Source organism: Canis lupus, chromosome 4 (genome assembly GCF_048164855.1).
Source record: "Canis lupus baileyi chromosome 4, mCanLup2.hap1, whole genome shotgun sequence".
Taxonomy (NCBI): Eukaryota; Metazoa; Chordata; class Mammalia; order Carnivora; family Canidae; genus Canis; species Canis lupus.
The window spans coordinates 36,507,810-36,535,334 of NC_132841.1; the positions used below are offsets into that span (position 1 = coordinate 36,507,810).

The following is a 27,525-nucleotide window of genomic DNA, read 5'->3' on the forward strand; positions in this document are numbered from 1 at the left end:
TGCCAGGCCAGCACCCAGATGTCAAGGGCTGTTTTTCTTTCTCATAATCTGACTTAATACAATGGTATGTAAATAATTGCCCAGTTATTACTGTTTAGTAAATTAACCGATAGGTGAATTTGAATGAAACCAAAACATCTGTCATATGATTCCACTCCTATAAGTTAGCTAGAAAGTCAAACTCACAGAGACAAAGGGTAGAACAATGAGTGCAGGAGCTGAGGGGAGGGGAGAGAGAGGAGTTACTGTTTGATGGGTACAGAGCTTCAGCTTTGTAAGATGAAAAAGTTCTGGAGATGGATGGTGGGTATGGGTGAATAACAACATGAATGGACTTAATGCACTGAACTGTACACTTTAAAATGGCTAAAATGGTAAACTTATGTACGTTTTGCCATGATTTTTTAAATAAATAAATTTAAAACATCTATAAAAGTATGAGGCAACTACTATATCATACCACTGATGTAAAGTTTTATTGATTCATTTTTTAGTTTTAAAATAGAAATTAACAATTTAAACACAAATACTAAATTCAAAGATATTAGTCAAATTCACTAAAATATTTCGTTTATGAACTACAATTTGAACAAACCAAACAACAGTGTTATATCTCTGGGACATTTGAGTGGCTCAGTGGTCGAGCATCTGCCTTCAGCTCCAGGTGTGACCCCAGAGTCCGGGTTTTGAGTCCCGCATCAAGCTGTGTGCAGGGAGCCTGCTTCTCCCTCTGCCTATGTCTCTGCCTCTTTCTGTGTCTCTCATGAATAAATAAATAAAATCTTAAAAAAAAAAAACAAACAGTGTTATACCTCACTGTTCTTTCTCCCTCTTACTATTTTATTCTATCAAACGGAAATAAATGTGGTCACATATAGGACGACAGAAATGAAATAACTCAAGTTCAGTTGGTCTTTAAAATCATTAAGCTAAGGCAGCCCCTGGTGGCACAGCGGTTTAGCGCCGCCTGCAGCCCGGGGGCGTGATCCTGGAGGCTTGGGATGGAGTCCCACGTCGGGCTCCCTGCATGGAGCCTGCATCTCCCTCTGCCTGTGTCTCTGCCTCTCTCTCTCGCTTCCTCGCTCTGTGTCTCTCATGAATAAATAAAAAATAAAATCTTTAAAAAATAAAATCATTAAGCTATCTTTGTTTATTTGGAATCTTCTGTTTAAACCCAAAAATATATACTATCATGGGGGGCTGAAGATACAGATTGCTCATGAATGTAGCTCCAACAATTCCAAACTGTTATGGTATTCCTCTTGCAAAGAAGGCTTGTGGGCTTGAGCTTGGAAGGGAGCAGGCAGGGCAGGATGGCTGTTATTGTGATGGTGTAACTGGGAGTTCTCTCAATTAACTTCCATGTAGAACACAGTGTTTCTATTTATTAGAAGATAAGTAATACAAACATGCTGATTTGAAACACATATATGTATCATTAAAACAATCAATAACCACAACATTTGTTTAGAACTTAGATCTACAGATTTTGGGGGGTGGTAGTACTTTATGTGACATCATTTAGAGTTGCCAGCATGACGATGATAAAAGGCAGACTGACTTATAACTGGTGGTACTGTGTGTGTGGTTTTTTTTAAAAGGTTTTATTTATTCATTCATGAAAGACAGAGAGAGAGGAGAGACACAGGCAGGGAAAGAAGCAGGCTCCATGCAGGGAGCCTGATATGGGACTCCATCCCGGAACTCCGAGATTATGCCCTGAGCCAAAGGCAGATGCTCAACAGCTGAGCCACGCAGGCATCCCAGTGTTACTGTTTTTAAATTATCTGTGGACACACCCTTCATTGACTACATTCTGGGTGGGAGCTACCATCATCCATCCTGTGGTCAGCCACCACATTTCTTGCAGAAAAAACAGCACATGCAAAAGCCCTAAGGTGGGAGCATGGAGAGTAAGGGGCCAAGTGGTTGGAACAATGCCAGCAAGGGGGAGAGGAGGGGCTCAGAAGTAGAAGAGGATCAGGTAAGGCCTTATAGACCATACTGAGGATTTCAGCTTTCACTCTGGCTGATGTGCAGAGGTCTAGCTGAGGATTGACATGTCCTGGGTGTATCTGAGGAGCTAGGAGAACCAGAGGACTTACCCATGGGAATTAAGGATATCACCCATATAAGGGAGGCCCAGAGAATAGGCAGTGGTTGCCAGATGAGGCAATGAGAAAATGCCTTCTCCACAACCCAGGGTCTCTGAAAAGCTATCTTGAATGTAGAAATCCTCAGCCTTGGATGATGAGGCTAGAAGTGTAGTGCATTTCTACCACAAGGTGCCCTCCAAGAAAAGATTTCTCAAGGGAGGTTGTCACCTTTGTAACTAATTGGAAAGACTGATCTACAGAGAAGAATTTAGCCAACTTAGTTTCCTCTCATCTCCCCAGTGGATGTCCCACCTCTAATATAGGAAATGAGAGTGGATTTTGGAATGGAGGGAAAGAAGTGCCCCCAAATTCAAGGCCACCAATGTGTTCCAGCCAAACATCAGAGTCTCTGGAGGCTCTATTGGAGAAGAACTGGCTTTCCCCTCAAGGAGATGCCCAGGGTGAGCCAGATCCTGGACTTTCCCACTTTCTCTCCTTCCAAGAGCCACTGATGGTACAGAAGTGGTATCAGTCTGATGGATGGTGGCAGAGCCCCCACTTCCTAAGGGAACTCCACACCCCAGAACAGATTTTCCCACCCCTGGTGGACTCTGGCCACACATTAGAGCTCTGCAGCCAGCAGCCAAAAAAAAAAAAACAGGGTGCTTCTGGAGATTCCTCAAGCTTTCCAGAGTCTTATACTGCAAACAAGTTTTCCAGGGTCTTATTCTGCACCCAAGACTGGCCAGGACAGCCAAGCTGTAAACCTACTATAGGAAGGAAGACATTCTTGGGATGATGAATAGGGCCCCAAGCCAATTAATAGGAACATTAAAAGACATGCAACTTTTTTCTTTATGGGGAGGAATCTGAACTGTTCCTGTCAGCATGATGTCATCCATTTAGTAGATCAGCATGATGACCTGTAGGTCAAGGTTGCTGTGTCCTAAGTTGCTACCCACAGACTGGATATATCCTATGACAGCATGAGGTCAGATGTAAATTCCAGGCTCTAAAGTTCATTCACTCATTGTCGTTCACAGGCTTTCAAGGCTTTACTTGCTACAATGATGTGCCTCTTTCTCCTGGCACTGAAGATGCCTCTTCCTTCTTCTCAAGCTGAACACAAATTTACATTTCAATAATACTTTGTGTTTGGATTGGGGGACTTCTCTTATCTTCTCCATCTTGGTAATCCAAGGATGCACAAGACAGCAGGCCTGTGATAGCCAGCCTCCAAGATGACCCCTAATGATTCTTCCTTAGTGTATTCATGGTCCTGTGTAGTCCCCTTCTCCCACTGAACAGTGCTGATCTGTGTAACGAATAGGATGCTGCAGAAATGAGAACATGAGACTTCCACGGCAGGCTCATAAAGGTGTTGCACTTCTACCTTGCTCTCACTTGGATCACTTACTTGAGGGAGGCCAGCCACCAAGTGAGGAAGACACTCTGGCAGCCCTGTGGAGAAGTTCACATGATGAGGAACCACTTCCTGCCAAGAGCCAGATGAGTGAACCATCTTGGGAGATCCTCCAGCCCCATCAAAGCCTTCAGATGATGTGGCCCTAAGGGACATCTTGACTGCACCTCACACTAGACCCTGGGCCAGAACACCCAGCTGATCTGCTCCAAATTCCTGAACCAAAGAGAAATGATATGAGATAATATCTATGTTTGTTTTAAGCCACTAAGCTTTGGTGTAGTTTATTACTAAAACAGTCCCTCTCCCCAATTAACTTCTCTGAAGAAGCCACCTTCTTACAGATCAACTTTTTTTTTTTAATTTTTTTATTTATTTATGATAGGCACACAGTGAGAGAGACAGGCAGAGACACAGGCAGAGGAAGAAGCAGGCTCCATGTACCGGGAGCCTGACGTGGGATTCGATCCCGGGTCTCCAGGATCGCGCCCTGGGCCAAAGGCAGGCGCTAAACCGCTGCGCCACCCAGGGATCCCTACAGATCAACTTTTAATTGGTGTTACTGTTTTTTAAATTCTCTATGGACACACCCTTTATTGCCTGCATCCTGAGCAGAAGCTTCCATCACATACCTCTGTGGGTGGCTACATAGAAGTCACCCTGCATTAACTACTCTTCAAGAAGCCACATCACTTTCAAGAAGCCAATGTCTTGGGCATTGTGGATGTGAGCAATGTAGGATCCCCACTCCCCACAGACTCCAATCCCTGAATGTGGACTCCAAACCTATTGGAGTTCACATCCCTTGCAGACTACTAGTTCTCTCCTCGGCTGGCCCCATTGTAAACTAGGGACTAGGGAGTTGTGAGAGTGGGCTGCCCCATGAAGACTCCCCATCTCTGCCCTAATCTGAATGATTCCCTACCACTACTATATATTCTCAAGAGTGTGGGTGAGACCTTTCCCCATTTCCAGTGATGCAGAAGAATTTTTCCTATGACTTCCATTTGACTCTTTCAGTAGGAAACCAGGAAGAGCATAAATCAAAACTCACTTTGGAAAAGAAAATTACTAAAACACTAAGTTACAACATTATCATACCTATTAGAAAATTCTCTCTAGGGCAATGGGTGGCAGGGGGCTGGAGGGGCAAACTCTGAGTCATAGTGCACTGTGGTGGAGCTATTACTGGCCAACAGAATGGTGATGACCTCATTATTGCTTCCATAATAAATTACTGTATTAGCTGACTTCTGCAGGGCAGGCTATATTAGTTTCCATAGTATTTCTTTAAAAAAAAAAAGATTTTATTTATTTATTCATGAGAGACACACACACAGAGAAAGGCAGAGACACAGGCAGAGGGAGAAGCAGGCTCCAAGCAGGGAGCCCGATGTGGGACTCCATCCCGGGTCTCCAGGATCAGGCCCTGGGCTGAAGGCGGCGCTAAACTGCTGAGCCACCCGGGCTTCCCAGTTTCCACAGTACTTCAAGATACCTTAGCCTTTAACTCTCTCTTGGCCAAGGCCTTGTTAGGATACCTTTGCTTACAAATACCCTACGGTATGTGTCAGGCTCTGTGCTGAAGGGCAGCAGAATACACCACCCCCAATACATGCCTCTCTGGCATAAGGATTATTGAGCTCAAGTCCCCTGAAAAATAGCAGGTACAAAAAAGGAACTTTGACCTCCCTTTTACTTCCTGAAAGCAGAAGAGAAAACTCCCATGTGAAAGATGGTCTCTCTATATATATCAGGAGGAGAGAAATATTATCACCAGAAAGAAGGAGTCAAGGCCCAGAGAAATACGAACAAGTAGATTTTGTTAAAATAATTCTTATCTTTAGTGTCCTCATGTATTTTAGCTATTTTTCCACAATTGACTCTTTGTTCAACCTAGTATATAAACACTTTTCTCGGGACGCCTGGGTGGCTTGTGGGGGCTCCCATGCACATGTAAAAATCTACATGTTTTTCTCCTTTTAATTTGTCTTATGTCCATTTAGTTCTCTGGCCCAGCTGGAGACCCTAAGAGGATGGAGGTGAAGTTTTGCCTCCCTCCAGTGCTAAGGACTGTGATCATATGTCTCAGCCCCATGGGACACTATTTTTATCCCCATTCTCTACATGATAAGACTGAAACCCAGAAAAATGGAGGGTTTTCCTGAGGTCACATAGCCAGTAAGTGGCAAAATCTAAGTCTGTCTGAATCCCACATCTTTCTGCTACAATGTACAGAGGAGTGAGTCAGATGGATTCAAAGAAGAAACCCTTGGACTGGCCCTCTAGTGATCAGTACAAGTTTATCAGACTCAGGAGGAATAAAGGAGAGAATACAGTGCTGAGCATATCAAGGCTGTAAGATAGGGTTGAAACCCAGGGTTCAAGGGAAACAGTCGTGAGGGAAGAGGCTGCTATAGGCAAAGGCCAGCTCTCACAAAGGGCCCTAAATACCAGATCTGGGGACTTGGAACTTACCCTGAGGGTGGGAGCGGGGGGCCCTTGGGTTGTTCTCAGCTAGGGAAATATAGTCAGACTCTGTTTGAAATCAGGGGACAGGGGTGCCTGGGTGGTTTAGATGGTTAAGTATCTGCCTTTGGCTCAGGTCATGGTCCTGGGGTCCTGGGATCAAGCCCTAGACTGGGCTCTCTGCTCTGTGGGGAGCTTGCTTCTCCCTCTCCCTCTGCTTGCTGCTCCCCTTACTTGTGCTCTCTTTTTGTCAAATAAATAAAATCTTTTTTTAAAAAAATGAAATAAAAGGACAGCATGAAGGCTGAATTGGAACAGCAGTTCCCAGCATGGGTGTGGATTGGAATCATTCAGGCTGCTCATAAAACACACCTGGAACTCACATTCAAAGTGTGTGATTCAGGGCAGCCCGGGTAGCTCAGCGGTTTGGCGCCTGCCTTCGGCTCAGGGTGTGATCATGGAGTCCCGGGATTGAGTCCCACATCAAGCTCCCTGCGTGGAGCCTGCTTCTCCCTCTGCCTGTGTCTCAGCCTCTCTCTCTCTCTCTCTCTCTCTCTCTCTGTGTGTGTGTGTGTGTGTGTGTGTGTGTGTCTCATGAATAAATAAATAACATCTTAAGAAAAAAAAGTGTGTGTGATTCAGCAAGACTGGAGAGGGGCCCAGGGATCTGCATTTTAACATTTTCCAAGGGATTCTGATATGAGTCATCGCTTGAAGAAACACCAGTAATCCAGAGGGAGAGAAGCAGTAAGGAGACTAATGATGAGGTTGTCACCAGAGACAAATGATGAATCCTGAATTCCAACAGTGGTAAGGAAAATGGAAACAGCCTCACTGTTATGGCAGGATAATGTTTTTATAATGTTACCCTTTGTTTTGTTTTGTTTTTTTTCTGGTAATCCATCCCCCCACCCTGTTCAAATATCTAGTCCATTATGTGTTCACTGCCCCTCGGGAGCGGGATGTGACAGGACAGAAAACAAGTCTTTCTGGTATGATGTATTGGGCTTGTTTCAATTAATACAGGAGTTGGGGTGGGAGTGGGGGGTGACAGATGAATCAAGATTGGCGATGAGTTGATAAACTGTAGAAGCTGGATGATGGCTGCAAGAGATTCATTATAGAATTCTGTCTACATTTGTCTGTTTTTTAAGTTTTATTTTAAAAATTTTAAATATTGCTATAGATGGTTTCAAAAAGGCCTTAGGGACAAGGAGAGAAACCTCAGACATAGCCAAAAAGTTTCAAGAAACTTCATAAGCAAAAGGAGATAGGGAGGCTCTGCCAGAGGATACTTCTTTGCCTAAGAGAGAGAAAAACTCATCTGATATGTGTATTTGGGAAGAATGCAGTGCATCTGCTCAGTTCTCTTCTTCTTAGGATCTGCCACATCCACTGCCCCTCCAGGGGCTCCGGAGGAAGACCCACCCAGCTGAGCACTGCCATGACTAGGGGCAGGGAATGTCTAACAAACTCAGGGGTTCAGTTGCCCACACTGAGCAAATGCTCCACCCTGGCCTTTGTCAGCAGTAAGGCAATGTACTGGCCTTCACCTGCCTCTCCTTTGCTTCATTTTCCAGTATGTTTAGAACCTTAGTCAGTAAGACTAGTGACACAGTGCCGACTACTGGGGGTTCTCCAGAGACCTCAAAATGAGGGCTTCTGAGGTCTGGAGAAAAGGGAGTGCAGAAGAGGAGGATGGAGGGAAGTGATGAGAGTTCACAGAGGCTGGAGTACAGGGCAGAAAACCCAGGAGCAGAGAGGAATGTTGCCCTGGGAAGCAGCAATGCCTATCACGGAGATGGCTCTGAGGCATGTCTAGCCAAAAAAGGACCTTAGCTAACCACAGCAAGATTCCCACAGGCAAGAGTGGCATGCAGCAGGAAGAAAGCTGGGGTCTCTACCAGACGTGTGAGAACAGCCAGGTCTCAGCAGCCACCAATGGGACCAAAGACATCTCCACGAGTATCTGTGTAGGCAGATGACATTGAGAACTAGATCCCCCAGGGACGCTTGAGTGGCTCAGTGGTTGAGCATCTGCCTTTGGCTCAGGGCATGATCCCAGGGTCTGGGATCAGGTCCCACATTGGACTCCCTCCAGGAGCCTGCTTCTCCCTCTGCCTGTGTCTCTGCTTCTCTCTCTCTGTGTCTCTCATGAATAAACAAATAAAATCTTAAATAAAAGAAAGACCCCCCCAATACATACACACACATGCGCACACACACACACACACACACACACACACAAACTCCCACCCAAATACTAGATGAAGCCTTAAACACAAGCCTCAGGGAAGGGGTAAAACCCTCAATTAGCCAAGATGAAGTTTCTGTCACTCAAGCAGAATGGGAGTTCAAAATAGAAATTAAGTTATTAAAAAAGTTTAATTATATTTCTTGCACAGGTGAATTTATGAACAGAGATTTCTCCTTGCTGGAATAGATATTTTAGAGGCAGAATCAACAAGACTTGGAGGTCAGATGGATGATAGGGTGGTGAGGAGGAGGAAGCCTGTCCTTCCTTTGAGAGATTTGTTTCCCAAACACTCCAGGCTAATTCAGGTTCTTCAACACCATCTGCAAATTTTTCCCTCCTTCCCCCATGGTCTTCTCTCAGGGCCCTGTAGCATAGGTTCAATTGTTCTTGCCCACTTAGGATTAGGAACAATAACCAGCTGCTCTAATAAAGTGACCTACTTCACTAGCCATTTTCTATTTACCACCTAGAAAAAATGTGTTAGGGATCCCTGGGTGGCGCAGCGGTTTGGCGCCTGCCTTTGGCCCAGGGCGCGATCCTGGAGACCCGGGATCGAATCCCACATCGGGCTCCCGGTGCATGGAGCCTGCTTCTCCCTCTGCCTATGTCTCTGCCTCTCTCTCTCTCTCTCTCTCTGTGACTATCATAAATAAGTAAAATAAATAAATAAATAAATAAATAAATAAATAAATAAAAAGAAAAAAAAGAAAAAATGTGTTAGAATTGCACCATACAGATTCTCCTATAGTCACTGTAACAGTGAGGCCCATGACAGCTTGGGAAGGATCACGGCAATGTACTTCTGCTCCCAGAGTGCCTCACATGGACCTTCTGTTTCATTCTTCCTCTGTGCCAAGGCTCCACCACCTTCATGAAGGTCCAAATCTCAACCTGGGATTCAAGACCTTTCACACTGGATCCTCTCTCTCATCCTCTCCAACTTTATTCCTTCTCCTCTCTCTCTCGGGAAAAGTGGGGAGAATCAGTCCCAGGCCCTCCTGCCCAAAGATACAAACCCATTCTCAAGTTTAGAGTGAGAAGGATTGAGGGAGAGGAAGAAGACTATCCCTCAAAAAGTGCCAAGAAAGTCCTTAGTTTGGGATCCCTGGGTGGCGCAGCGGTTTAGCGCCTGCCTTTGGCCCAGGGCGCGATCCTGGAGACCCAGGATCGAATCCCACGTCAGGCTCCCGGTGCATGGAGCCTGCTTCTCCCTCTGCCTGTGTCTCTGCCTCTCTCTCTCTCTCTGTGACTATCATAAATAAATAAAAATTTATAAAAGAAAAAAGAAAGTCCTTAGTTACACTGAGGCACAACTCCAGAACTCAAGGGGAAGTGGGGCCCTAATCTCCTTTCCTCTAGTGGAACCACTTCTCTGGACAGCCAGCCAAGATGAGGGTGGTGAGCTGGGTGGGACTCAGTAACTGCATTGGGGCAAGCTGAAGCCCATATCTGTGGAAGGCCCACTGGTGCCCAAAAACACCCGTGTGGATGGGAAACAATGCCAAGATAGCAATCTAATTTGCACTGCCCTTACAATTTCCCCTGCCCTCCTCTCCACTCAAACAACTAGTTAGTTCTGCTCCCACCACAATGGGTAGGAGGGGAAGTAAGTCACAGGGTAGAACTGGCAAACTGAATTTTGTGTTCCACACCTGAGCCCTTACAGACCTAGGTGATGAGGTCAGTGGCCTTCACACCTTTGACTGTATGCCCCATAGAAGTAGTTTGAAAAACTTGGGCAGCCCCTGTGGCGCAGCGGTTTAGCGCCGCCTGCAGCCTGGGGTGTGATCCTGGAGGCCCAGGATGGAGTCCCAGGTTGGGCTCCCTGCATGGAGCCTGCTTCTCCCTCTGCCTGTGTCTCTGCCTCTCTCTCTCTCTCTCTGTGTCTCCATGAATAAATAAATAAAATATTTAAAAAAAAAGATTTAAAAACAATAAAATAAACTCATTAAAAAAAAAAATTCCACACCCTCTTGCACAGGACCAGCTAAATAAATTGTAGCACCCAGTGCAAAATGAAAATGTGGGCCTCTTGCTCAAACCCTATTAAGAATGTCAAGGGGAGGGGCACCTGGGTGGTCAGTTAAGTGTTTGCCTTCAGCTCAGGTCATGATCCCAGAGTCCTAGGAAGGAGCCTCACTTTGGGCTCCCTGCTCAGCAGGGAGTCTGCTTTTGCTTCTCCCTCTGCCCGCCTCTCCCCCTGCTTGTTTTATCTCTCTCTCTCTCTCTTTCTCTCTCTCTGTCAAATAAATAAATAAAATTTAGAAAAAAAAAAGAATACCAAGGGAATTAAGGAGTACACCTATTATAATGAGCACTGAGTAACATACAGAATTATTGAATCACTATTTTGTACACCAAAACTACTCTAACACTGTATGTTATCTATACTGAATTAAAGTAAAAATCTTAATAAAATTTAAAGAAAGAATTTAAAGAAGACAAAGGCAGGGCATTAAGCCAAGCTCAGAGCCCTTCTGAATGTGGTGCCCCAAGTGGCTGCACAGGTGCATCCATGAAGCTGGCCCTGACTTCATACATTTTTAAGTTAGAACCTAAAAAAAAAAAAAAATATATATATATATATATATATATATATATATATATATATATATATATCTCAGTTGCAAAAGATATAATTTCAGTATATTATATACTTGATTTAAAATTTTTTTCTTCCAGTTTTCAGAGTAGCATAATAAGCTAATTTAACATATAAGAAATATCTGTCATGACTACTCATCAATGTTGAATGGATAAGCAAACTATGGTACTTCCACACAATGGACTACTAGCCAGCAGTAAGAAAGAATGGGCTATGGATACACACTGTAACATGGATGCATCACAATTATGCTGAGGGAAAGAAAGAACTCAGGCAAAATAGCTCATATTGTATGGAATGCAAAATATTCATAGAGACAGAAATCAGATCAGTGGTGGCCTGGGGAAAGGGGATGGAGTGGGAGGGATTCGTTACAGTGATGGGGAGCCATGTGGCTAACATCTCACCAAAGAATGTGAGTGAAAATGACATATAGTCATTTCTGGGAATTGCTCATAAAAACATCCCATGCAACCCTCACTCTATCTTCTTCCCCATCCCCTAGATCAATGAAGAACATAGATGAAAGGACAGTCACAAGATAGGAGAGGACTGGATTCCTGAATGACTGTATGAAGTAAATTCCCTTTGACAGTCATGGGACTGTGACATGAACAAGAACTAAAGTATTATGTTATTAAACCCCTAACATGTTGGGATTGTTTGTTAGAGCAGTTGGCCAACCCTAACTAATACAGAGTCCAATGTAGCTGGCTAGTCTTCTCAAGTAAGCCCCCCACCCTGGGGGCTTAGGCTGGTTTCCTGGGACTGACAAACTGGACTGAGCGTTAATAGTGGCAAGGCCACCTGTGAGAGGGAGTCCGTGTTGCCAGGCCAGTTTTGTCATAAACCTGCTGAGAAAGTCCCAAAATGGCAGAGGAAGGGGACTGCCTGATAGTCACAAGGGTCATACTGCCCACCAGGTATAAGAGTTTCTTTCAGGGCAGCCCAGGTGGCTCAGCAGTTTAGCGCTGCCTTCAGCCCAGGGCCTGATCCTGAAGACCCGGGATCAAGTCCCAGGGCCTGATCCTGAAGATCTGGGGTCAAGTCCCATGTCCAGCTCCCTGTGTGGAGCCTGCTTCTCCCTCTGCCTGTGTCTCTGCCTCTCTCTCTCTGTATGTCTCTCATTAATAAATAAATAAAATCTTTAAAAAAAAAAAAAAGAGGTTCTTCCATAGTGAAGACCATTTGGTGAATGTTCATCTGAGGCACAAATCACTTTATGCTCTGAAGCTATCTGGGCACTTTATGCACATTTATCTTCCTCAAAATTTCCTGTCATTAACCTTCAGTCTGTCTCCTTCCAGATCTCTGACCAAAAGACTAAACCATTATCCAATGCCCAGGAATCAGTGTATCTATACTTTAGGGCTTCCAAGCACACTTCCCTTTCCTAAGTCCTTTAGGCCCTCTTGGACTGGGAATCTTCAGCAACCACTTCTGGCTGAAGTCAACATACTGTGCAGAGTCATCTATAAACTGGGCTTTAGATTTTTCTTCCTCCAGCAGTTCATCATAAACAATTCTCCATGAGACCATGGATATCAGTAGCAGGAGAGGAATGTAAACAACTTGCTCAGGAAATCTACTTGTGTACTTGTAGGTTTGCCTGTACTTGTGCCTTTAGGGCTTGCTTGGACCCAGGCCATATATGTCAGTCCCCATGGCAATGGAATGCTGCTGACCACCCCTGATTTTATGGCTGAGTAGATCAGATAACATGGTAGCTCAGGTCACATGATAACCTGGTATGCCATGGTCAGGCAAGCAATTTCACCAGACCTTCGGAGCAAGCCAGGAGCACCTCAAAAGGAGAATAACTATTTGCCGAAGGACGGCATAACTTTGTTCCAAAATCCAATGCCTAAATATAAAAATCAAAGGTAGAACTACTTACTCTGCCATCTGATCCAATAAAAAAAGCTTCTCTCCTCATATGATCCCACCCTAAAGTTGACAACTTTCAAGTGAGCCAGTAATAGATAAAAACAATATGCCAAAAAAAAAAACAAAAAACAAAAAAACAATATGCCTGGGAATCCTTCCGTGGCTCAGCGGTTTAGTGCCTGCCTTTGGCCCAGGGTGTGATCCTAGAGTCCCGGGATCAAGTCCCACATCGGGCTCCCTGCATGGAGCCTGCTTCTCTCTCTGCCTGTGTCTCTGCCTGTGCCTCCTGCCTGTGTCTCTGCCTTTCCCTCCCTCCCTCTCTCTCTGCCTGTGCCTCTGCCTGTGTCTCTGCCTTTCCCTCCCTCTCTCTCTCTCTGTCTCTCATGAATAAATAAATAAAATCTTTAAAAGAAAAAAAACCAATATGCCTAAATATAGCATATTTTACCACCTAAGTCTAAAGAAGCCCAGAAAGTACTGTACTTCTTTATTAGTGATAGGGAGTATGATTAACAGCAACTTGTCCTTCATTTTATAGGAAACATCTCAATATATCCCAGACCCCTGGATAGTGCACCAAGTGGACAGACCATTGTATATATATATTCTTTATTTATTTGAGAGAGAGGGAGAGCGTGGGGGTGGGCACGAGTGGGAGGGGCAAGAGGGAGAGAGAGAGAGAGAATTTCAAGCAGAATCCACACTAAATGCAGAGCCCAAAGCAGGGCTTGATCTCATGACAAGGAGATTACAACCTGAGCCAAAGCCAAGAGTTGCAACACTTAACTGACTATGCCACCCAGACGCCCCCACAGACAGACCACTGTATATTTGTGAGATCTACTATCTGCCTTTTAGCACACACATCATGCTTACCAAGTCATCTAAGGCATCTCTTATTTCCTGTTCTCGGTCCATCAGGATGATGTCATCAGTGTCACAGTAGCGCCTAAGAGCCAATAGAATGGTGATTTGGTCAAAACTTTCTGTAAAATAAGTGTGTTCAGAAAGTGACATACCCCTGAAACAAGATAGTAAAGGTTTACTACAGCACCTTCCAGAGGAACACAACTATTCCTGAGGTTTGGTGTAGAAGGAACGGTATACTAGACCCATAGTTGTCTATTAGAAACCAGCAACAGCACCCATGTGCTCCAAGAATGACCACTCTGAAAAAGTACCAGCAACTGGAGTCCTTACCAGAATAAGTTTGCCATAATGCTCTCTCATTCTTCAGGACCATCTATCTTCTCCATCAATAAAAAGAATGTGGCATATACATATATACATATACACATGTATATGTATATATGTGAAAAAACACATAAAATACCAAAGTATAAGAGTATACATTATATACAAAGCATCTGAATATGATACATATACAATGAAATATTATTAATCCCCCCAAAAGAAGGAAAATCTTGCCATTTCCAACAACATGGATGAATCTGAGGGACGCCTGGGTGGCTCAGGGTTGAGCAACTGCCTTGGCTCAGAGCGTGATCCCCGTTTCCGGGATAGAGTCCCACACTAGGCTCCTTTGGGGAGGCCTGCTTCTCCCTCTGCCTGTGTCTCTGCCTCACTATGTCTCTCATGAATGAATAAATAAACAAAATCTGGGATCCCTGGGTGGCGCAGCGGTTTGGCGCCTGCCTTTGGCCCAGGGCGCGATCCTGGAGACCCGGGATCGAATCCCACATCGGGCTCCCGGTGCATGGAGCCTGCTTCTTCCTCTGCCTGTGTCTCTGACTCTCTCTCTCTCTCTGTGACTATCATAAATAAATAAAAATTTAAAAAAATAAATAAACAAAATCTTTTTTTAAAAAATGGATGAATCTGGAGGACACTTTGCAAAGTGATGTAAGCCAGTCACAAAAAACTGAATGTTACATGATCTTACTTCTATGTAGAATATAAAAAAAAAAAAGTTGAACTCATAGAAACAGAAAGTAGAATAGTGGTTATCGAAGGCTGGTGTGGAGAAAAAGAGATTTTTTGAAAGTAGAATGGTGGCGGGATCCCTGGGTGGCGCAGCGGTTTGGTGCCTGCCTTTGGCCCAGGGCGCGATCTTGGAGACCTGGGATTGAATCCCATGTCGGGCTCCCTGCATGGAGCCTGCTTCTCCCTCTGCCTGTGTCTCTGTCTCTCTCTCTCTCTCTCTCTGTGACTATCATAAATAAATAAAATCTTTAAAAAAAAAAAAAAAGTAGAATGGTGGTTGCCAGGGAAGGGAGAATGTGGAGTTATTTAATGAGTATATAGTTTCAGTTTTGCAAGATGAAAAGAGTTCTGGAAATGGATGATGATAATGGTTACACACAATGTGAGTGTATTTAATACCACTGAACATACGCTTAAAAATGGTTATGATCGTTAAGTTTTATGTTAGGCATATTTTACCACAATAAAAATAAAAGATACTATCTATCTTCTGGCCAAACTAAGAAGTAATGTTCATGTAGTGGGAATCACCGTGAAGCCTTTAAATCTTTGATGATGGCACTAATCCCTATAATGAGATGAAGTATTTTCCATTTATTCTTTGGCAGTTAAGGAAAGCTCCAAGGCCATGTAGTCTTTCTTCTCAAAATAGCCCTGGTTCCCATTAATTAGGCTCATGTCCTAATTCTGGCCTGTTGATACATATAGCAACTCTACATATAACGACCATATAGTTTCAGGGTACCACTGGCCTGGCATAAGAGATTGCACTCAAAACTTCTTTCAAAAATTTGTACCATTTGTATGTCTCATATATTCAAAAAAGGAGAGAGGGAAAACTCACTTTAACAATACACAATTGGGGGATCCCTGGGTGGCGCAGCGGTTTCGCTCCTGCCTTTGGCCCAGGGCCCGATCCTGGAGACCCGGGATCGAATCCCACGTCGGGCTCCCGGTGCATGGAGTCTGCTTCTCCCTCTGCCTGTGTCTCTGCCTCTCTCTCTCTCTCTCTCTGTGACTATCATAAATAAATAAAAATTAAAAAAAAAAAAGATTAACAATACACAATTGGGGATCCCTGGGTGGCTCAGCGGTTTGGCACCTGCCTTTGGCCCAGGGCGTGGTCCTGGAGTCCCGGGATCCAGTCCTGCATGGAGCCTGCTTCTCCCTCTGCCTGTGTCTTTGCCTCTCTCGCTCTCTGTGTCTCTCATGAATAAATAATAATAATAATAATAAAAACAATACACAATTATTACATTTTTATTTTTTAAGACTTTTATTTGTTTTTATTCATGACATAGAGAGAGGCAGAGACAGGCAGAGGCAGAAGCAGGCTCCATGTAGGGAGCCCGACGTGGGACTTGATCCTGAAACTCCAGGATCAGGCCCTGGGCAGAAGGCAGACGCTCAACCCCTGAGCCACCCAGGCGTCCCACAATTATTACATCTTTAAATGTTCCTTTTGCATACCACTCAAAATCCTCCCTGCACATACCACTTTTGCGGAAACACTGATTATGTGCCCCAGTCATCTCATCTTCATCGCACTGGTTGTAAATTGTGTACTTAATTGTCCTCTTTCTCCGCCAGACTGGGGCAGAAGCGGGGTCTGGGCTCTGCTGTCCAAAGAACCGAACGCGGGACTCCCAGGCGACCGGACGTTGCAAATAAAGACCTAGACCTATCAGTGAGGGAGACAGAACACGAGGGACCCCTAACTCTGGGAAATGAACAAGGGGTGGTGGAAGGGGAGGTGGGCGGGGGGTGGGGGTGACTGGGTGACGGGCACTTGGCGGGATGAGCACTGGGTGTTATGCTATATGTTGGCAAATTGAACTCCAATAAAAATAAATAAATAAATTAAAAAAAAAAAAAAAAAAAAAAGACCTAGACCATTCCTTCTCCCTTTCACTTCAGACCAACCCCGAGCCCATACGTTCTGGCTGGCTGATGTAGAGCAGCCACTTAGCCTCGAGAGCAGCCTCGACTTTCTCCGCTGCAAAATGGGAACGACACGGTGGTGCGTGAGGAGTCAGATGGCGAGTGTGAAAGTATTCTAGAAATTAATCTACTCCTCCATTTAACAGGCAATTCTTAAGCGCCCAGGGCCGTGGAGGACGGTTACCACAGTGACCACCCTTTCCTGGCTCAGGTCGCTTCCCGCGAGTCCATTCGATTCTCACTCTCACAGAACTTTAGGTAGTGACCTTATTCAAAATGGCGCAGGCAGCCTCGGGGGCTAGTGCGGCGGCGCGGACGCCGCGCCCTATGACCTGCTGGCAGCAGCAGAGCGGGGAGCCGGGCGCCGCCATATTGGCTGTTGTCCTGCGAGGGGAGCGGCGGCGGTGGCGGCGCGAGTGGAGCAAGGGAGCGGCGCGAGCAGCGGCATGACTCGGAGGCGGAGCAGGCCGAGCGGCGGCGCGGGTCGGCGCGAGCGGATGCGGGCGGCGGGGCAACAGAAGCCCCAGGCTCCTGAGCCCCCGCCGCCGCCGAGCCTGGAAGCGGGAGCGGGTGCAGGGCCCCCGGAGGCGCCCGTGGAGCCGGACCGCGACGGCCCCAGGGAGGAAAACGAGCCCAAGTTGGCGCCCGGACCGCAGGTAGGAGCGTTCGAGGCGAGTCCGGCTGCTCCGGCACTTTGACCTCCCGGGAGCGGGGCCAGGGTGAGCTTGGGGATGGATGGACCATCCTCCTCCAGCAACTGGGGCTGAGGCTATCTCCCCCGAAGCGGGAGTGAAGGCTGGACCCTTCTGGACCCAGGCTGAAGCGTGGTCCATCCTGTTCGGTGGCCAGGCTGCCTGCCCTCTCCTGCCGCCTCCAGGCTGGAGCAGGGGCTAAACCTTCTGGTCGTATACCCACACTGGGACTGGGCTCTGCTCCTGAGGCCACAGCTCAGCAATCTGCCCTCCACCTCCCCCTGGGCCCACCTGCTCCCCCACCTACCCACAGGCCAGCCTGGGGCGCTGTGGCGTTGAAGGCTGCAGGCTTTTCCCACTCCCCATCCCGGGAGCGGCCCCACCCTTTCCCCTCACTGCCTGCAGTCACTACCCCCTCAGCAGCTGTGTGCCCTCAGCATATGTCGCTTAGGGCCTCCCTCCTCTCCCCACCCAGCTGAGCAGTTGGAACAGACAGCCAGGCTGCCCAGAAGACTATTTAGTGCGGCTTCTGGCCTGAAGTGTAAACCTACTAGCAAAGCCTGCCCTTTCTTCCCTCTACACCCCTGACCCACAACGTGGCCCTCCCCAACCCTCAGATCCCTGGGTTTGGTGAATCCTGCAGAGAGTGAGCAGTAGCAGGACTCAGCAAAGCTTCCAGCTTGTCACCTGGAAGGTCACTTTCTTTTGAGCAAAGGAGATTATGGGAGGTACCCTGCCAGTGTTCACTGAGAGCCGGGGGTGGCATGAGCCACAGTTGCTCTGGGAGGGTTGTGGCACCTGGGGCTGGGTGGCTCGCCCTAAGCTTGCTCTGACAAAAGAGTTTTGAGTTGGTCTTTTGGCTGAGCCTGCCAAGGAAGGCAGGCTCCTGCAGGAGTCTTGGAGGGTCGGATTCAGCGCCGGATGAGGATGAGGCGTGGCGGAAGATGCGTTTGGCTCTGCAGACACTGCATCGGGCAGCAGGGGACTCTGGGAGGCTGGTGCAGCCAGAAGGCATGGCTCTTGACAGCCTTCTAGTAGAATCTCTGGAATTGTGCATGTGAGTGGGGATGCCATTTGGGGTACCATTCCCAGAAAGCCTTCCCTACCTTCCCCATTGCGTGAGGTGCCCCCTTTGTGCCCACAGCCCCCTGTGCTTCCCTTTGCTAGCACCCTCCATTCTTCAGTGAGACATTCTGTTGATGTATCTGTTCCCTGCACTGCACTGTGAACTCCACAAGGGCACAGACTGTCATCTATCTCTGTTCCTTCATGCCTAGCCCTGGGCCTTGGTGACACAGAGTCAAATAACTAGGTGAATGAGAGAGAATGAATCTGTTGAGAACCTGTGCTTATTATAACCCAGTTTTGATGCTGATCTCCTTTGTGTTTCAGATCACAATAAAATTTTTTAATTAATGAAAATGTCACCACTTATTGAGTGTCAGAAGCCCCACCTTCAACCCCACCCCCTACCCTGGGAGGCAGCTCCCCAGGTTGGACCCCACTGTTGCCTGATCTGACTTTAGACTCTGAACCTGCTTCTCCCTCTGGCTTTCCTTTCCCTTCTGTGGGGCACCCTGGGAGTGCTGTTATCCAAAAGCGGAGTGTTAGGGTAGGTCCTCTCCTTCCTATTCACCAGCAACACTTTAGTGTCCCCTGCCACTTAGCTAAGCTATAGTACTCATGGCCAGAATTTTGGGTAATGGCGTAACTATTTAGTTTTTATTCAGGACACAGCTTTCTTTTTTTTTTTTTTTTTTAATTTTTATTTATTTATGATAGTCACACAGAGAGAGAGAGAGGCAGAGACATAGGCAGAGGGAGAAGCAGGCTCCATGCACCGGGAGCCCGACGTGGGATTCGATCCCGGGTCTCCAGGATCGCGCCCTGGGCCAAAGGCAGGCGCCAAACCGCTGCGCCACCCAAGGATCCCCAGGACACAGCTTTCTTAAGAGCTATAAGCTTCATCTCCACTGCTTGACCTACCAGTTCATTAATTTATTCATGCCAGACACTTTACATACCATATTTCTAATCTTTCCACCACCCCTGTTCTTTCCTCAGCATTTAGTACAAATGTGATGAGTTAACTCATCACATAAACCAATAATTATTGGTTTAATTTTTAGTCTGCTTTTACTACATAAATTCTGAGAGTGCAGGAACCATGTCAGTCACTTTTGTACCCCTGTGCCTGGTGATTAACAAATGTTGATGAATGAACTGAAGGATATAAATACTATTACCCCATATTTCAGATGAAGGAACAGAAACTCAGAGCAAGTAAACATTTGCTCAAATAACTCCCACTGTAGATCTCAGGTGTCCCCCTCCCCCTGTGCCAAAAAAGGACACTCTTGTATACTGTATGGGATTTAACAAAGCTTTTTTAAAATTTTTTTTTAACTATAGCCACAAAGAGGTGAAATAAATGACAAATTCCCTTCTGATTATATCCTACTTCTTCACTGGGGTGGGGGTTTCTGGATACCAGAAGCAGCTTTTGCTCCCTGATACAACACACCCACTGAAAGGGTTGGGGTCCTTGTTTGGCCCACCAGTGTGCCTTTGGTGAGGATCTCTGTCTCCCGCTGCTGCTTATAATTCTGTGTACACAGAGTGAATACATAAAGTGAAACTCAGTGTTGCATGCCAAACTGAAGCAAAAGACAGCAAATAGGACCATTTCTAGTCCACACAGACAGATTCTAACATACCAAGTCACACATTGTCTTATTTTTGTTTTGATTTGAGCCAATTTTTTAAAAACCAAAAGATTCCCACAAACTGGATTTGTACCTTAAAACTAAAAATTTGGTGTTGCTGTGCCCACATTTTTGCAAGGCAGTAATGTGCAGTCTGAATAGTGTCTGCCCATGATATGAAGGTCACCTTATCTGTGCCAGGCCCTGGGCTAGCTGGGAATGCGAAGTGAATCCGATGTGGTCCCTGCCCACAAAGGGCTCACGGTCCAGAGAACGTGTATACAGTAATTGTAGTTAGGCTAGAAGAGCCATGATTCCTCTGAGTTCAAGTTTGACCATTCTGGTTCCATCCCAGTCCCTTTTGTTCATTTACATAACTCATTCGCATTTAAATGCAGAACCTTGAGCTAGCCCAAAAGTCCTTAAGTTGTTTCAGGTCACTAAACTCTATTGATCTGTTCACTAAAATGCAAATCCTCATTTACTAAATAAGACTGAAACAGTTACCGCCTTATTAGCAAAGGAAAAAAACATACAAAGCAGATAAATAAGACTGTTTAGTGTTTAGTTATTCCAGACTTGGGATGAACTCCCAAGTTCAGTTTCTTTCTAGCTTTGTGACCCTGGGCCTGTTTTTTCCTCTCTCTAAGCCTCGTCAGCAACATCATAAGAGAATGTGGAGCAACCCACGTAGCACCGAGTACATCGAGGCTCCTCAGGCAAGAGCAGGAGTCAGAGATAGTGGGAACTGTGCCAGATGGCCATCCAAAGCCTGAGTGTTCTCACCTGCCAGTTCTGCTGTCTTTTGGTCGCTCTTGGACCACTGAGCCTGCAATCCAGGTGCACACTCAGTAAACCCTCAGGAGATTTGCCAGACTGTAAACCAGCATTTGGAGCTGGTTGAGCTCAACCTGCCTTTCCCATCTCTCATCTTTCATCTCTCTGCGGCATCCGCTAAGACCTGCTCAGCCCAGCTTAAAGAGACTCTAGAGACCTGGTTCCCCACTGCTCAGAGTTAAACCTGCTCCCTTGAGAGGCTGGAGCAGAGGATCAGTCAGTGTCTATTGAAACCGTTTCATTATGTTTAATCCACACAGTAAGCATTACGACCTCTGTGCCAGGGCCTTTATTTTGGACACAGAGATGAATAAGGTAGTCCCTATACCTGGGAACCTCCCCCTTAAAATCACTGCCCACCCAGCCTGACCACTTTCATTGCAAGTAGTAGGAAATGATACCAAGCAGGAGATCTCTGCCACCTCTGTTTCTTCTCAGTAAGCCAATAGAGATTCATTATGTAGAAATGCTAAAAGGCTAAGATTTTTTATTTTTAATTTCCTTAAAATGTCCCCCAGCTATAAACTTAATATCTGATATTAGATGGACTGTTAAGATACTGACATCTTTATATACTGAACCTAGAATTTTTGAGAGCAGTGGCTATGTTTTAATTCATTTGTGGGGTATTTATTGTGCATGGTTCTTATGTGCTCAATAAGTGGCTGTTAAACCAAATTATAATAAAAGAAGTAAAAGTTAGATTTTTTTCCACTTTGTTCTTAGAAGCCTTTACTGCTGGGCCAGGCTGGTATTCATTCATTTAGGCCCATTATACACACACCACACCCAGTCTCCCTCTCACCTGACCTGGTATTAATTTATTCTACAAACACTAATGGACATCTGATCTGTGCCAGGCCCTGGGCTAGCTGGGGATGCAGAGGTTAATCAGTCTCTGCCCACATGTATATATTATTTGTAGTTAGGCTAGAAGAACATCACTTACTCTGAGTTAAGATTCAAGTCCTAGATCCTGGTATGCAGCCTTTGGAAGAGTTTTAGCCTTCTTAGTTTGTTTTCGCACATCTATGACGGTGATGCCAGGCTCAGATTAGGGTAGCAAGTACTGCATATCAAGCACTTAGCCCAAGTGGTAGCCACGATTATTATTACAGATATTTGGTATTGAAGATGCACAGATATGATAGCCTATAGAAGACTTCTCAGAGCTGATGCTTCAGGGTTGAGTAGAAGTTCCTTTAAAGGAGAAGGTGGGAGAAAATATCTAAACAAAACAATATAGATGGGACACCTGGGTGGCTCAGCAGTTGAGCGTCTCCCTTCATCTCAGGGTATAATCCTGGAATTCCCAGATCGAGTCCCACATCGGATTCCCTGCATGGAGCCTGCTTGTCCTGCTGCCTATGTCTCTGCCTCTCTCTCTTCTCTCTTTCTCTCTCTCATGAATAAATAAATAAAATCTTAAAAAAAAAAAAAAAAAAAGCAATATAGAGACCCAGAGGCAAGAACTGCCCAACTCAGGCAGAGTAGCATGAGATCAGGCTGAAGAGAGATTAGCAGGGTTCTAGAAAGCCACACCAAGTTTGGGCTTTATTCTGTCGGTAGTGAAGAATCAATGAAAGCTTTTTTTTTTTTCTTTTTTAGACTTTATTTCTTTCAGAGAGAGAGACAGCACTAGCGGAAGGGACAGAGAGAAAGACTCCACGGTTGAGCATGGAGCGCAAAGCAGCGCTCAGTCTCAGCACCCTGAGATCATGACCTGAGCCAAAACCAAAAGTCAGATACTTACCCAGCTATGCTACCCAGGCGCCCCACAATGAAAACTCTTAAATAAGAAAGTGAACATGGGGATCCCTGGGTGGCGCAGCAGTTTAGCGCCTGCCTTTGGCCCGGGGTGTGATCCTGGAGACCTGGGATCGGATCCCACGTCGGGCTCCCTGCATGGAGCCTGATTCTCCCTCTGCCCGTGTCTCTGCCTCTCTCTCTGTGTGTGTGTGACTATCATGAATAAATAAATAAAATCTTTAAAAAAAAAAAAAAAAAGAATGTGAACATGTTTTTGGGTAAATTCTCTGATAACATGAGAGGAAGCAATCTCAGTGGAAGAAGTAGCTGTGATTACTTGACTCTACCTCTCCCTCAGCCCAGCCTAACTAATCAGATCCCCTGTATTGCTGGACCCTGTCCCATACCTACAGAATCAGTCTCTAGGTCTGGAGCCCAGGAATGTATGGTTGTAAAACTGCCCCAGGTGGTTCTGTTGCATGGTTGGGTCTGTGAACTGCTGAGTTGAGGGTCGCATGGAGAACTTTGTGGAAGCCTAGTATATTCTTCAAAGAATGGACTTCCCAGAGAGGGGAGCTTTTCCATAAGCAGGAATAGAAAGAAACATCTTTAGTTTTAAAAACAAAAAACAGACTTCTCCAGTTGTTGCCCTGTTAATAATATTCTCCAACTGCTAAACATTGTGTATCCAAACGTTTCCCAATATCCACTTGGTGCTGAATGATTGGGATGCAGTGAGTCATGGGACACAGGTCCTGCTTCCAGCATTCTCAGTGTTATAGAGAAGACAGATTTCAAAAACGGATACATGATAAGTATTAGGGCATCCCAGAGCACAGCATAGGTAGTTCTGCCTATGGACTTAGGAGAATGTAATACCCAGATTGCCTAAAAAGGAAGAGGCAGTGAGAACAGCATGAGAGCAGGTGTGAGTGCTTTATGAATTTGGGGAAAGAAACGGATATTAGGGAAAGGAGTGGAATGTGCAGAGCAGAAAAGGACTAAAGAGAAGAGATCTTGCATCCCAGAAAAGGCCCCATGTTTGTACCTTTTGATTCTGTGCCCATGGTCCTACCCTCATCCTTCAACCTGTATGTGGATGAACATGCTGCAGTCCTAGGCCATCTCCCTTCAGTCCCTCCCTTCAGGCTCTCAGCTCTCCAGCTCCCTTTGTGATTCCCCCTCCATTCTGAAATGAATAGATCTCTTCATCTACTCTGAAAAAGTGATATAGGGAATCTAAGGCAGAAACCAGGGCCCCGAAACACTAAAGGGTCTTACTAGGAAGTGGTAGCCAGAGATTGTGGATGGGGGGGCATACAAAGGGGCCTTGAAGGTCACCTGTCTAGTTCTCTGTCCCGTGCTTCAAGTAATAACTTTGGATTGGGCAAGTCTCACTTAGTAAGTTTCCCTGTCATTTCTTCCAGGACAGAAGAGGAAAGAAACTAACGGGTATTGAGCACCTACTGTGTGCCAGGCCCAGGCCAGGTACTTTATATAATTTATTTCCTTCTGTCCTCACAACTCTGTGAAGTATGGTTTTATTCTCATTTCATAAAAGAGCAAATTGAGGCTCAAAGAAATTGAGTAATAATCCAAGATCATACTGAAATGGCAGAACTGGGATTTGAACTCAGAACAGTCTGTCTCCAAAGTTTATACTCTTCTACCCATGAGAAATCTGTGCTGGGGTGACAGAATAGGTAATATGATTTGCCTGAAGTTCTAGGTTAATAATAGGCCTTCCTGTGGATGATTGTACCCAGGCTGCAGGTTCAACAGATGAGCTAGCCTTAGGGTGGAAGGCTACTGGGGTCAGAGACTCTCTGCCTTATCCTTGACTGAGCTTGTACAATCAGAGTGGATTCTCCGTAAACCAGCTAGTGTAAAACAGCTGTTCTTTCAGGAAGGAACTGAGCCAACAGCCTGAGTGGGAATTTTGGGTGAAAGCTCCAGGGCACTGAGGCACTATCACCTCTTTAAGAATTAACTATAGCTCTGATTGCCAGCATTAGAGTGGTCTGAGATTCTTAGCACTGATACCCTTTCATCAGCGACCCAAAGTGACAGAGCTATGCCTTTAGCATAGCATATCCAGGAAAGGGCTAGTTCATCTGTGTCTTTAGATTCTATCCTTTGTGTAGAACAACTGAAATGGAGCCAGGTGGGCTTTAGGCATTTATTTATGTATTCAATGAATGTCTGCTATGTGTCAGATCCAAGCCAAGCCTAGGTTCCTGGGCACACTTAAATGACTAAGATGCACTCCCTGCCTCCAAAGAGTTGTCATTCCACCAGGGACTTGGGGCAGAAAGAATTAGTTCTACTTAGGGATCCCTGGGTGGCGCAGCGGTTTGGCGCCTGCCTTTGGCCCAGGGCGCGATCCTGGAGACCCGGGATCGAATCCCACGTCAGGCTCCCGGTGCATGGAGCCTGCTTCTCCCTCTGCCTGTGTCTCTGCCTCTCTCTCTCTCTGTGACTATCATAAATAAATGAAAATTTTTAAAAAAAAATTAAAAAAAAAAGAATTAGTTCTACTTAGCGTGGTCCAGCAAAAGCTGTATTAACCTTTGACCAAGATCTTAGGGCATGAGTGCAAACTTGCTGAGTAGAACTGAGATGCTCAGGTTTCCAGGGCAAGGTGTATTAAAGAAGCAGTACTAATAGAACCTAAGATTGTCAGGTATTAAGCACAGAAATGAAGCATGAGAGGTCAACTGAGGCCAAATCATGAAACTCAGGGGCCAGAGGTGCCATGGTAGTGAGCTTAACCAGAAAGGAGCCAGGAAATTAAAGAGAGACCAAAGTAGGAAAGAGGACCTAAAGGAAGGAGATCCTCAAACTGGATAAGTACATGAGAAAGCACATTAAATAAGCTTACATGAAGTAGAGAAGCCCAGGGTCCTGGTTGGTTGGTTGGTTGGTTGGTTGGTTGGTTGGTTGGTTGGTTGGTTGGTTGAATGTGTACATTATTTTGTCACATTAACTTTAACTGTGTGTTTTTTTAATTTGTGTTCCTGCCCAATTCTCCAAAATGAGTATGAGGCATCTAGGAGTTTGGGAGCATTGACAGCCTCATGCATGAACCTGCCTTGTTTAAGCATGTGTTCTTGAGGCAGGGATTCTATATCATTTGGTGTTTCCCAGCACTTAACACAATGAGAATGGGCTCTGAGCATGTTCATTGAATGAAGTGAATGGAAGAATAAGTGGTAGTGACTGGGCTGATGAGTTTTGCTAAACTAGGGATTAATCTTTTTTTCTTTTTTTTTTTTTTTTTTGGCCTCTGGAAGGGAATTTTAACTGTTTCTATTGCCCTCATTCTGCCTTGGTCACAGGGGTTGGGTGCCTTGAGAATAGGGTACTCTAATGGGGTCATTTCAGAATAGGATTTGGAAGCTACTGAAGGGCCACTGGTTAGATACAACATATCTCTTGGGGGAATCCTCTACAAGCATACACAAACTCTTGGGATTAAAAGGAATCCATAAGAGGAATCAGAGCAGGTTTAGTGCTGGATATTAGATCCAGCTTCAAAGCAGACCTTGAAAGCTGCCTGGTCTGGTGACCTTGATTATTCCCGAGCAATTACCAAATTGTGGTGAGGTGGAAAATTTATTCATGCCCCAAAAGCTATCCAGATATGCCATGAACTGTATCATTGTTAATAATCACTTTGCTTATTGTACACCCACCAGATGACAGGCACCAATAGAGGCTTTACGTTAGCATTTCTCAGTGTTTAGTCTTAGGACCCTTTTATACTCCTCAAAATTATTGAGGACCCAAAAGAGCTTTCCGTTTTTGGTTTCATCTATTGATATTTACCAAATTAAATATTAAAACTGAGAAAGCTTAAAAATATTTTGTTACTAATTCATTTAATAATATTAAGCTTATCATGTTAACATAAACAATTTTAATGAAAAATACATTTTCCAAAAAAATAGAAAAATGGTCTCATTTTTATTTTCACAAATTTCTTTGTCTGGCTTAATTAAAAAAAAAAAACAAAAAACGGGATGCTCATATATGTTTCTGTATCCCATCGGTTGCACTACATTGAAGCATATTTTAAAAATCCAGCCCCAGGGCAGCCCCAGTGGTGCAGCGGTTTAGCACCGCCTGCAGCCCAGGGCGTGATCCTGGGGACCCTGGATCGAGTCCCACGTCAGGCTCTCTGTATGATGCCTGCTTCTCCCTCTGCCTGCGTCTCTGCCCCTCTCTCTCTCTCTCTCTCTCTCTCTCTCTCTATGAATAAATAAATAAAATCTTTAAAAAAAAATCAGCCCCAAACAGATAATGTAATCAAAAGACTACATGTGTTACTATCACCACTATTTTCGCCAGAAAAGTCTTTTAAGTATTGGGAAGTTCGTGATGGTGGATACAAAATTCTAAATTCCAAATTTCCAGAGTTCTGATTTTTGCCTCAAAGCTTGAATTTTGTCATTGGCCACAAACAAAAAGTTGTTTTCCTTGAAGTGACAAGCTCATTTTGTTCATTTTTTGGGAAAATGGCAGTTTCCAAGTCTGAATAAGTAGTTTGTCATTCTTTCAAGTAAAAATGATGTTCATGAGAAAAACTGGCTTTCTTTTCCTTTGATTTTAACTATTCTTATCCAGGAAAATCTAGAATACCCTAGCATAATGTTTCTCAGGCCAAGACAGAAAAGTCTTGGGCCTGGTCAGGCAAGAGAGCAGAGAGAATGATTTTAATGACTGCACACACCAGCCCCCTGGGCTGGGAGTGGCCACAGTCTAGAGTTCTTGACTGCCCTGGAGATAGATATGCATGCTAAAACTTGGATCCCCTGTGTGAGTAACTTCACACTCTCCAGAGATGCTGATTTTGCCTAGAGTGAAGCAGAATTTAATCTTGGAACTTTTTTTGAGCAGATCCCAAATCTTAAAAAAACT

The 27,525-nt window shown here is 45.2% G+C and overlaps 1 protein-coding gene and 1 long non-coding RNA gene across 29 annotated transcripts in view; one reads left to right on the forward strand and one right to left on the reverse strand.

Moving 5' to 3' along the window:
• Positions 1-454: 454 nt before the first annotated feature.
• LOC140632179 (uncharacterized) lies at positions 455-16,890 on the reverse strand. Of its 2 annotated transcripts, XR_012029705.1 has the most exons (5): positions 16,618-16,890; positions 16,177-16,362; positions 13,938-13,984; positions 13,614-13,686; positions 455-3,735 (listed from the first exon to the last, which is right to left on the reverse strand). It is a non-coding gene; the product is annotated as an uncharacterized lncRNA (long non-coding RNA). The 2 variants fall into 2 exon arrangements; XR_012029704.1 differs by lacking the exon at positions 13,938-13,984 and having other exon boundaries at positions 16,618-16,888.
• A 125-nt stretch (positions 16,891-17,015) lies between these two features.
• Positions 17,016-27,525, forward strand: part of FAM193B (family with sequence similarity 193 member B) — a 33,251-nt gene continuing 22,741 nt past the window's right edge. For 11 of the 27 annotated variants that reach the window (XR_012029696.1, XR_012029697.1, XR_012029694.1 and 8 more), the window contains exons 1-2: positions 17,285-18,371; positions 20,670-20,859. Coding sequence is in view for 12 of the 27 variants with exons in the window: in XM_072823933.1 (XP_072680034.1) it covers positions 18,259-18,371; positions 20,670-20,859 (303 nt within the window). In the remaining 15 variants the exon portion in view is untranslated. The other 16 variants (XM_072823938.1, XM_072823943.1, XM_072823948.1 and 13 more) reach the window with 13 other exon arrangements.